The sequence below is a fragment of the Nuphar pumila genome, chromosome 2 (assembly GCF_984573655.1).
Source record: "Nuphar pumila chromosome 2, dmNupPumi1.hap1.1, whole genome shotgun sequence".
NCBI lineage: Eukaryota > Viridiplantae > Streptophyta > Magnoliopsida > Nymphaeales > Nymphaeaceae > Nuphar > Nuphar pumila.
Genome location: NC_143250.1, coordinates 102,745,285 through 102,757,353, shown reverse-complemented (window position 1 = coordinate 102,757,353; position 12,069 = coordinate 102,745,285). Strand labels below are relative to the sequence as shown.

Sequence of the window (12,069 nt, the reverse complement as noted above, 5' to 3'; positions counted from 1 at the left end):
AAGACTCAGAAGAAGTTGAGTCCAAGGCAAGCACGCTGGCAGAATTTCTTGGTGGAATTCGATATAGCTCTCGAATATAACCCAGGCAGGACCAATGTTGTGGCCGACGCCTTAAGTCGGAAGGCAAAACTCGCAGCTTTGCTCGCTTGGGATGGCAGCGTAAGCCAACCAATGAGTGATCTTCTCGAATAGGTGCGAGAAACTTTAAAAAATGACGTGATGGCTCAATAATTGATCACATTGGTGAAGGAAGGAAAGACATAGAGATTTTGGCTAGAGAACGATTTGCTCTGCGCAGCGGGCGGCCGTCTATATATTCTGCGGTAAGATACCTTGAGGAGGTGCTTGATGCACGAGTGCCACGATACTACCTGGGTGGGTCACCCAGGGCAACAGAGGACCTTAGCGTTGTTAGAACACGCATTCTACTGGCTGTAGATGCACGATGATGTAGATGCTTATGTGCGAACTTGCTTGATTTGCCAACAAGACAAGCCCATCAATCAGAGACCCGATGGACTACTGAAGCCCCTACCTGTGCCAAGTCGTTCGTGGGAGTGCATAACCATGGATTTCATTGTGAGCTTGCAGAAAGCACATGGCTGTAGTTCGATCTACGTGGTTGTGGATAGGTTCTCGAAGTATGTTGTCTTCGTGCCTGCCCCCGCCACCTGCTCAACTGCAAATACTGTGAAGTTGTTCGTGCGAAACGTAATTAAGTATTGAAGAATTCCTAAGAGCATCATCAGCAATCTTGATGCATGTTTCACTGGCAAGTTTTGACGAGAAGTGTTTCGCTTAATGGGGACAAACTTGCATTTCAGCACAAGTTTTCACCCCCAAACCGATGGACAAACAGAGAAAAAAAAACAGTATGCTAGAGAAATACCTGCGGCACTTTGTCAGTGCCAACCAAAGGGATTAGGTTCATTTACTTGATGCGGCTCAATTCTGCTACAACCTTCAAAAAAGTGAGTCCTCCGGCCACCATCCATTTGAAGTTGCAACCAGACAACAGTTGCAGACTCCGCACTCCCTTACTGTGCGAGGATGTGACAAAGCACCTTATGCATACCAGTTCGTCAGGAAATGCAAGTTTGTCCCCATTAAATGGGCAGATGGAAGCTTTTTTCTAGGTTAGAAGCAAATTGTTCAAAGGCTTTGAATCGTACAAATTGAGAAACTGATTTTGATCTGTCAGCTTTCAAAAACTTGAAATTTCATATCCCGATCAATTCGGTCAGCACCTTCCATCTATTTTCATTGTTCAATTTTTCGCAGCATGGAAAAACCAAAAGCAAATGCTAAATAACGTAGGGCCTTTACACATGAAAATCTCAGGTTTTAAGAATGATATGTCCAAGAAAAGCATCAATACAGCAATATTGTTAGAATAGTAGAAGTCTTAATTTGGCATCCATGGATACATACATGTGCACACCCACAAACATGTGCACAAGTGCTCATATACGCATAGACAATACACAGAGTTCACTAAATTTTCTTGTATTAAGTAGATCTTAGTAAATATTAGACCTTTTTAACCATTGGTACTTCGCAAATTCAGCAATTTGGTTCTGATTTTGTTGTGGTTCTGATTTTGCAGGAATTAGAAAACTAACAAGTATGACCGGTCATCCAAACATAATGCTGACTTACAACTTTGGTTTTATAAATAAAAACATTAAAACAGTGTTCTGCAAAAGTTGCTTTCATGAACTTAACTGGTCAGCTGTTTACTTGATTATATAGAACTGTGCTCATACTATATGGCGAGAGAATTTCTTGGTCAGCTGCTACTAGATTACATAGATCATCTGGAAGTAGGTTATTTAATTACATAGTAGTTGACAAAGATCCAGTGCATACAACTTAATAGTGTAATTTGAGGTTGTTCGAGTACTACCAAAATTCCAATTTATCTTATTGAATAGCTATGATTCACTTCTTTTTCAAAAAAAGCTATGATTCATTTCTTCATTCATTTGTCCATGCACTAAATTTCCAACATTTTGACAAAACCTTTTAAGCAAATTTCTGAAGTTACTGCCCTATTACTCTCTTCGCATTTTATCCTTAAAAAGCCTAGCTTGCATATCCGAGAATTTTATGACTCCCAACTTGTGAAATCAAGGAATCTAACATTCAAATAGACACAACAACAAAATATCTCAAACACTTTTAGTAAAGGAACACAAACATGGTCATTTCTTTTTCATGGCAACTGCTTTAAAGCAAATTTGTACAGTGCATGACTGGAGCTCATGCTGAAAGATATTGAATCCTCCTTTGCATGAAAAAGGACCTAAAATAACCTGAATTTCAATATTTCCTTAATGTAGAGTTTATACTTCAAAATTAATGTTGTTAGGCTTCCAAAATGTTGCATTTAACTAACATCTTACAGGAGAATAGTTGTCCTGCAAACATTGTTTTAAATATAAAAGGACAAATATGTATAGTAAGAGTAAAGGACAGCAAAAGTGAGGCCCATTGATCATCCATATAGGTACCTTTATGACCAGCAGTTTTAAGCTACCTATTCTCCACCATTGTAAACAAGTCAGCCTCTGGCCCATGCATTTAATGTAGAGCCTACAACTAGCTCACTTTGATGTTCCAGATCTTGCCAGTGCTTCTATACATCATGAAAATATCAGAATATATCAGAATGTCTATGAACTTGCTTCTTTGCTACCTCTTATGGGGTAATTGGTTGCCCTCTTTCTGGTGCTGGTTTTTGTGGGTTTAGTGGGATGGGCTCTCAACAGAACATGCACAATACTATGGCTTCTTCTATCGAGTCATTGAGTACCGTCAATGCGTATCTGCACTGGAAGTTGCAACAGCAGAGGATGGCGATGCTGCTGAGTGAAGGGCATCACAAGGAGATGAATATGAGTATCAGTGGTTCTGGGGTTGAATCCCATCATGAAAATGACAATCAACAACAACAATCACAGACATGTGTTGAAAACCCCAACAATGTGAAAACTGATGGATTTTGCGGTTTCAATGGTACCAGAAGATCAAACAGTGTTGTACAATATGGTGGTTCGAGGGAAATGACTAGTGAATGGGTTTTTGAGAACTTGTGGCCTGATTTACATCAATACAGTTCATTGCCTTAGCCAAAAGAATCAAATTTCACTGACATTTGCATTTGGTGATTTGTGTTCTACATAGATGAACATATGACTTCTGTATAATCTTTGTGAAGGCCTAAAACTTTTTATAGGCAATTGGATCCGTGGGTGCTACCTGATGAAGGTTTCATACTGCTGTTACACAAAATCAGGCATTTATTATTGGTTTCTATTTTTGTTCTCAAATTGAAATTGCCTTTGTAATTCTAATAGTATTTACTTATGGAGTTTTTGTATATGATTTTGTTGCTGCCATATAACCAGACGTATTACTTAAAATCCATGCAAATTCTAGTGTTCTATTTTTTGATATAAAACATTTTTGAGTAAAGCAAGTTATTACGAATATTCGAATGTGGCTTGGGTAAAAATATACATACTTGAGGCAAAATCCAATTAGAAATCCATATTTGGGGCACAAATCCAATTTGAGATTCATATTTGAGGCAAAAATACATATTCAGGACAAATATCCAATTCTAGATCCATATTCGAGGCAAAAATCCATATTGGGGCCAAAAATCCAATTTAAGATCCATATTCGAGGCAAAAATACATATTTAGGGCAAATATCCAATTCTAGATCCATATTCGAGGCAAAAATCCATATTGGGGCCAAAAATCCAATTCGAGATTCATATTCGGGGCAAATATCCATATTCATAACAAAAATTCAATTTCAAATCCTTATTCATGGAAAAAATGTCATTCAAGATCCATATTTGGGGCAAAAATTCATATTTGGGGCAAAAGTCCAATTCTAAATCCATATTCATGGCAAAAAATCATGATTTTAGATATAATTTCGTAATTGGATCCATATTGGGGCAAAAAAACATAATAAATGAGTTAAAATGTGTAAAATGGTTGACGGATCGGGTCATACGATCCAAAACAAAGTAATTCAACACATTATTCATGACTGTCCAAGTTGTCTTCACATCGTCATCAAACAACGGACATTTGGAACATAGCATCTGAGTATGGTCCAAACAAACATTGGACTTGGAACATTTGTTACAGAACTTGTTCAATCTTTTTTGTTCATTTCGTCCAATCCTGAACAAGCCATCAAACATACCCTGAGGGAAAGGGGTTGCAGGGTAGGGGTGGCAATCGGGTCGGGTTGGCGGGTTGGCAGGTCGGGTTGGCGGGTTGGCGTGTCAGCATACCTCAACCCGAACCCGACCCGTTTATTAAACGAGTCAGCTGTGGCAAACACGAACCCGACCCGTTTAATAAACGGGTAACCCGACACGATCCGCCAACCCATTTAATAAATGGGTTGGGTCAGGTAAACGGGTTTTCAGGTTCGCGGGTCAGGTTGGCGGGTTGACGGATCGGGTTGGCAGGTAGTCAGGTTGGCGGGTTGGCAGACGGGTTGGCGGGTCGGGTTGGCGGGTTGACCCACCCGCCTAACCCGTTTATTAAACGGGTCAGCCGGGTTGGCGGGTTGGCATACCCCCAACCCGAACCCGACCTGTTTAATAAACGGGTTACGCAGGTCGACCCGTTTATTAAACGGGTTGGCTTAAGCCCAACCCGAACCCGCCTAAGAGGCGGGTTGACGGGTCCGGTTGGCAGGTCGTGTCAGAAATTGCCACCCCTAGTGCAGGGGCACACTTTTGAGTGTGTAATGTGATTACACATCAATAAATAAATATATATTGAAAGAAATATAATACATTATATATAATATAATATATATTATAAAAGGCTCATGGGCTGGGGTTTTCTGAACAGGCTGGCCTGAAGCAGGCCTTTGGCCTGACCCGTCATTGATGGGCCGGGCCGTTGACTGGGCCGAACCGGCCCATTAGCGGGCTGGCCGGGGCTAGGCTTGGCCAGACCGATGCCCACCGCTTATTAATTTGGGGATCCCTGACCTGATCCACACTCATTCCTTCATGGAAGACAATTTGGGGATCATTAAATGAAAGAAGTGCTTGGGTCAGTCAAACCGTGACAATGAACGTTGCCACATTCGTTTGCGGAGAAAGAGAGTGAGTCAGTCTGCGGGCCATGTTGGTTTTGGATCAAATATTCCAATTGTTTCTCTGTGGGCATCCAGGTTGGGAAGCAAAGAATGGATTCCCGTAACTCAATCTTGGTCACAGGTCAATCACATACGAAAGTGAATCACATACAAAAGTCATTAGGCTCTTATTTTCACAAAAAATTTTTACCAAACATTCCATAAACCAGGCTAATAAAGAAATATGAAACGAATAATCGAAACGCTCATTGAACTCCAGGTGCTTGAAAATTTTGCAGCTCAGGCGTTCATGGTTTGATGCATTGGGGGTGTCATGGCTACTTGTTGTTGCTGAGCTTGTAGCATCATGTTGGCATGCCATCCTGCATCAACAGTACAATATCTTAGAATTAGTAAAATGGGGAACCAACTCCTCCTTCATCATGTAGGTTGTTCAATCGAGGGGTGTCAACGGGTAGGAGGAGCTCCGTTAGATTGAGCGGGTCCAAACCCGGATGCAACTAAGTGTGTATCGGATCTGGATTCGAGTCTGACCAGTTTTTTTCGTAAGAAAAACCATACCCTGTAAGACAATAATTTTTAATTTTTTTACATTGAAAAACTTAAGGATCTTAATCGGAACCCGGGTTAGACTCTAGTTTGGTATAAAATTTCATAAACCATACCCGACCCATCTAATAAATAGGACCTCATGAGTTCAACCAGGATAGTTAATCGGACTCCCTTCTTTGTAACCAAACCCTGACCCTATAGGATCTGGTATCAGGAACAGGTCATAGACACCCCTAGTGCAAATTACTAGATGTATTTCAATCACATGGTTCCTGTAAAAAATAGTCAAACAGTGCCCACTTTGTTATCTTGTTTTCATTTGAGGAAAATGGTATCTTGTCCCGGGCCAGTAAGCAAAAATCAAATCTCTAGGTATCTGTCACTAAGGGTGCATATGAGAGCCTCCAACTCAGATCTAAAGATCTCACTTAGAGACACGAGCACGTTGCTTTGAGAAAACTAGTGTTTTCTGAATTATATGAAGCTAGTAAGCAAACAGCAAATCCATGGGTGTTTGAACCCAAGTATCTGGAAAGATAAGAATACTTGATGGATGAGCAAGACATCCTTTTGAACTTGTTATAGGAAAGTCTTACTAGGGATTTGAGATCTTGTATCTCTGATATCCCACACTCCACCCCTCCTCAATCAGACTAAAAATCTAAGGATTAATCTCCACTTACATTTACTAAAATCATGCTTACATTTCAATCTTCTTTAGAAATAGGAGCAAGTGAAAATGAATATGAAATAGAACTGGGTCATTCTGTTAAACATCTTAGGGATCTTTTTTTTTTTCAACATTGTTATGTTGGCTTTGAACTTTGCTGAAAACAAATAGACAAAATAACACTTACCGATTCCAGGGTCAAGGCCTCTGTTCCTGAGCTCTCTGTACTCTTGGCAGAGAGCACAGCACTCACATAGGAAGTGAGTGATGAGATCTTGAGCAGGCAACTCCATGAGATCATATTTAACTCTCAGCTTTGTTCTGTAGGTACATGATAAGATGCATGGCACAAAGCAGAAGGCTAATGCTCCATACATGAGCCCACTGGTGGCACAGGCTGCACAAATTCGAAAATGAATAGTTTAGTTTAGTTTAGTCCTTAAAGAAGATGGCACTTATTTTACATGAAGTCGCTGATGGAACGTACGAGTGTGCCCGCTGTCCAGTATCTCGGCTACTTGTCCGAATGTCACGCAAGGAAAGAAAGTAGTAATCACGGCTGCAGAAAAAAATAAAACAGAAGGAAATAAGTGCAACACAGAGAACAAAATCCCTTACATGAGCATATTCTACATAGGTATTACTTATAGTCACAAATCTCGTTCTCACGAAAATATTGGCGACGAAATTTCGCGTGATTATTTGGAAAGTTCTACCTTTTATGAAGAAAATCTTGGGGAGATAAATAGAACACACATAGATATAAAGAAACATAAATCATACAAACAACAATGCAAAAAGTGCCTTTATTGCATAATGATAGGGTTAAAAACATGATACTTCTCAAATCAAGTGAAATTCAAAAAATTGCTTTTCCGGTATATTATCGGCCTTTGAAAATATTGCGATAAAACTTAAAATATTGATGATATTTGTGACTAGTGATATTACTTGTTTCTGTCAGACAACACAAGTCAGATATTAATTGTTAATCCTGTAAGGACACCAAGGAAGGGGTTCGATTGAAATGGCCATCTTATGGAAGGCTGCTATTTCGTTTAAAGCTTGTTAGGATGTGTTACTATTTGAATACTTTTTTTTTGGAAAAGAATATATTAATTGAATATGTTTAAATGAGTCAATTGGCAAAATCAAGCCAAGTCAATCCGTGTTCAGAACTTAGATCAAACACGAGTGGGTTGAGACACTAAAGGGAGGGCCTAAAACCATGAATTAGATATATGGGGACCTAAGATTTTAAACCATATTTTAAAAAAGATAGCACAAAGGGTATGCACCATTTGTAGGATCATCCATGCAATCAAATAATCCCGTTGTCCAGGGCGTAGTGCCAACATAAGCACCATAGGCTGCCACTGGTGCCTGCCCATACTGCTGCTGGTGCTGCTGGTAAGGGATCCCATGCGCCGGCGACACGTTTTGGTTGAACTGTTGCGGACCGGCCGGTGGGTAATTCACCGGATGAGGTTTGTAAGCTGGTTGGTTAGCATAAGCCTGAGCACTTGGTGGGAAAGCTGCAACCTGAGGCTGAGCTTGTGGGGGGAAGGGTGCAACCTGAGGCTGAGGCTGTGGTGGGAAGGGTTCAGCTTGAGGCTGAGGTTGTGGTGGGAAGTGTGCAGCTTGAGGAGGGTAAGGGGCTGGGCTCCTTTGCTGCTGGTAATCTGGCACCGGATTTTCCGGTGGGTATCGAGGGACCTGAGAGGGCCCAGGTGATGCTGCATTTGGATCAGCTTGGGGGCGTCCCATTTTTTCCCACCACTTTGTGGTTCTAAGCTCAAACAAGTTTATATGTTTATAGGCACTACGAGCATATATAGACTCGAGCATCACCACTGTAATGATTTAGAGTTTAGAAATCTTGGTAGTTGACTTGACTTAGGGATAGAGAGGAAGATAAATGGCCTAAAGATCGATAGGAACAATTTTGGGGTCAAACTGGATTGGAACGAAGGGTTGGTTACAATTGTCCACACGGTGATGTTTGAATATTTGATGCCCAACCTAGCAGCTCAGTTTGGTCAAAGTGAGGTGTTGGAATCCAATCAGTGGGCAGCACAGTTGTTGCCTTGTTCATTTATGCTGTTTAGTTCTTTATTCTTTAGGTGTTCATCATATTCTAGTATCCGCTATCTTTAGTTCCCAATTAATGAGGTTAAAAGGTTGTAGTTTACACGTGAAATTCATTGCCTCCTCTTGAAGGATAATCTTCATTTTTTCGGTTTGACTCAAATCCAGGCCTGCTTTTCATACATGCAGTTGAACAATATATCTAGGTTGAATGGTTTCTAATTTAATAATAAAGGATATGTCTCTCTGGAATTAAGCCTGGATGAGAAGGGTTGACAACAATGGTGAGCGGCTGTAAAACTCTAACAACGTCCTATGAAAATGAGTCTTAAGAGTGAATATTTCTGCAGAAGATTTCACGGCAATTGTCTCATTATGATTGCTGACTAAGGATGTGTTTCGGCTTCATGTAAAGAATGCCCAAGTTCTTGAATTTCAAAGTTTCCTCTACCAGTATCATTGTTGGAGAACATGAGCTTTGTTTCATTTCAAAGAACGTCCAAACACAACACCTTTCATCTAATAATGCAGTGCTTGGTTGAAGCTACTGCTCTAGTCGGCAAGAACAGCAATGTGGATGATGTGAAAGGAATATAGCCGTCCATGCCTAACGCATGAAAGGACATGGAAACTCAGTTATTTGGCCTCATACTAAGAAGAAAAGTTTGGCCCAGTCTCTACTAATGCTTATCTTTTGGTTCTTTACTTTGAGCCCGTTGGATTCTTGTTTCTTTTTAGATGTTACATCATGGAGGGAGATGGCACAATTATACCAACTTGCTGTCCTGCTCCATAATGCCTTCTTCACATGAGCTGGAAGACGAATGTGAATGACTGAACACCACCCATCGGTTAATTTATTTCTTCAAATAATAGGTAATCACTGAGGGTGTCATTGGGTTGGGTTTGACTCGGACCTGACCCATACCAAACCTTATAAGGTCAGAGTTTGGTAGTAAGTGAGAAGGTCCTATTAGAATCCAAGTCGGACCTGAAGGATCCAATTAATACATGGAGCCTAAAGTATGGTTTGTGAAATTTCATACCAGACTCCGGTTGACCGAGTTCTGAATATGATCCACAATTTTTCAATATAAAAAAGATAAAAAACATTATTTTATCGGATAGTCCGGGTCTCGTTCGTGCAATCCTTATAGGATCTGGGTATGGTTTCTCTTATGGTGAGTCCAATTGGACTCGAGTCTAGACCCGGTACCATCATCTCAAATCAAGGCTGAGTCTGATTCTACCAGGGTTCGAACCAAACCCAACCCATTAACAGCCCTAGTTAGAACCCTTTGAGTGGTAGATTCCATGAAGAAATTGACTTTGGGGGCACACCCGAATTTACCAAAGAAAATTCATCTATATGCTCATGATGGGAAAGACTTGCCTTAATATTTGCTGCCACGTGTTTAATATTTTCAATTGGCTAAACGGTTCGAATTTATGTTGGATGTGGCCAATACCATATCCGACTAATAGGATGTTGGCAAAACGGATTCTAATTTAGAGGGTGAAAAGCTCATAACAAATCCACTTTTTACGTATAAACAGATTAGGAAATCCATCAAATTTGGATGTTTGTTGAATTCGGTAACAAAAAATAAAAACCATATCCACGTCTGATTATAATCAGATAGTTTTTTGGCTTATCAAATGCAACTAAATGGCATTGAATTCGATTGGATTTTTTGATAAAATCCGATTCATTGACATCCCTATTATGGTACACAGATGACAGGGAAACTGGGTTTTATCAATATTTTTTCAAAAATATACGTTTATCACTGTAGATTTATCCAGTAATATCTAGAAATTACTAGATTTTGCTAGATATAAGCCTTTTTTCATGTTTTTCCTGATATAAATATAATAAAATATAAAATAAAATTGAAGAAATAATAAAGATAAACAACTTTAAAATTCAAAATTTGGGGAAAATTGATATAAATACCCTGAAAACAAGACTATGGTCTTGAAATCAGGGTTTTCAGAAAATATTTTGGTAAAACTTTGGATTTTGAAATCAAATAACCATAAAATCGAGTGTGAAGCACTCCTATATGATTAAAAAAATGCACAAACCCTAAAAACATGAATTTTTGTGAAAAAAATCATAAATATCACAAAAATTGTGATTTTGCCAGTGTTTCAGGATCCTGCGAGCACCCTGTTTTGCAATATAATCAGTTCGAGCATCAAATGAATTTCAAAATTAATAAAAATCGACACCTGCACTATTGATAACCCTAAAATTAAACTGAAATTATAAAAATCTATTTTTGATAAATTTTAAATATGAAAATTACATAAAAATCATAAAATATGTTATTTTTACCCGGGGGCACATACCTGTCTCAGTGTTGACCCTAATCAGGGGTCAAATCACCATAGAAATTCATAAGATTTTATAAAGACATAATAGACAGAAAACAGAGATTCACCATTTTATAGATCAAAAAAATTATCTCCGGTTAGGGAGATATTGTTCTGGCAATCTATACTTGAATTTAACTAATATAAAATATATTAAAACAAGTATTTCTGGTTTCAAATACAGGGAAAAATAACAAACCATATCAGAAAATTCTAAAATTTTAGCAGTGAATAGCAAACAATTAGATAAAAAGTTTCCCTTTTTACAGATCATCGATCGGATCTCCGGTTAGGGAGATACGATCAACACAAGTTAACTTAGGGTTTTAATAAAGCATAACGAGTTCTAAGGGGTTGGTTCTACTTTCTGACAGAGGAAAAACAACAGACAGTGACATAAAATTATGAGAAAATTACAGTAAATAATAAACTCTAATACAAAGCTACTACAATTTACGAATTATGAACCAAATCTCGGATGACAAAAATATCACATCTGCAACTTATACCTGAATATCAATAGCGATTTTAAGTAACAGAAATCACAATCCGACTTTGTATTTTTCTAATAAGGTTCCCGAACCCAAAAATCTCTGTTTTTTTTATAGAGACTTACTGACAAATCTGTAGACTAAATATAAAAAAATAGAATTTTCTACCAAATATTTAACCATGAACCAATATGATTTTTGGGTGCCCAGAGTTGAAACACATGAATATTCAATAAAACACTAAAACCTCCAATTTAAACATAGAAAATAATAAAAAATGTAAACAGTATAACGAAATTGAAATCAATGCTTGACTGATTAAAATAAATATTAATACAGTAAAATAAAATTAAAAAATCAGAGGAAACATGGTTAGATTCAATTTAGCCTTTGAAAAGAGGGATTTAGCCCATTTAACGGGCAAATCTCATATTTTATTAAGCAAATACATAAAAATTAGAGTTCTAAACGATTTCAATGGATTAGAATCATGAAAATCACAATTAAACAGAGTTAGATAATCTTCTTGAACTGATTTTGAGGTTCTTGGAAGAAAATCATGGTTGAAATCCATGAACATGGGGAGCGGCAATGATGAAATACATGAAATAAAGTAAAAAAATTAATAAAAAGCATGAAATAATGTTGGAGGAATTTACCTTGGGGGCTGCAGCTGCAATGGAGAAAGGAGAGGGTGTTGGGTGGAGAGAGAGACCACGAAAATTGAGAGAGAAAAGAGAGCCTCTC

The 12,069-nt window shown here is 38.5% G+C and overlaps 1 protein-coding gene across 1 annotated transcript; it reads right to left on the bottom strand.

Annotated features, from left to right (window-relative positions):
- Positions 1-5,290: 5,290 nt before the first annotated feature.
- LOC149846463 (cell number regulator 3-like) lies at positions 5,291-8,165 on the bottom strand. The gene is made up of 4 exons (XM_089998006.1): positions 7,663-8,165; positions 6,852-6,923; positions 6,552-6,761; positions 5,291-5,504 (listed from the first exon to the last, which is right to left on the bottom strand). Exons 1-4 carry the CDS (start codon positions 8,129-8,131, stop codon positions 5,422-5,424), a joined length of 834 nt encoding a protein of 277 aa, XP_089854132.1. The 5' UTR covers positions 8,132-8,165; the 3' UTR covers positions 5,291-5,421.
- Positions 8,166-12,069: the final 3,904 nt, after the last annotated feature.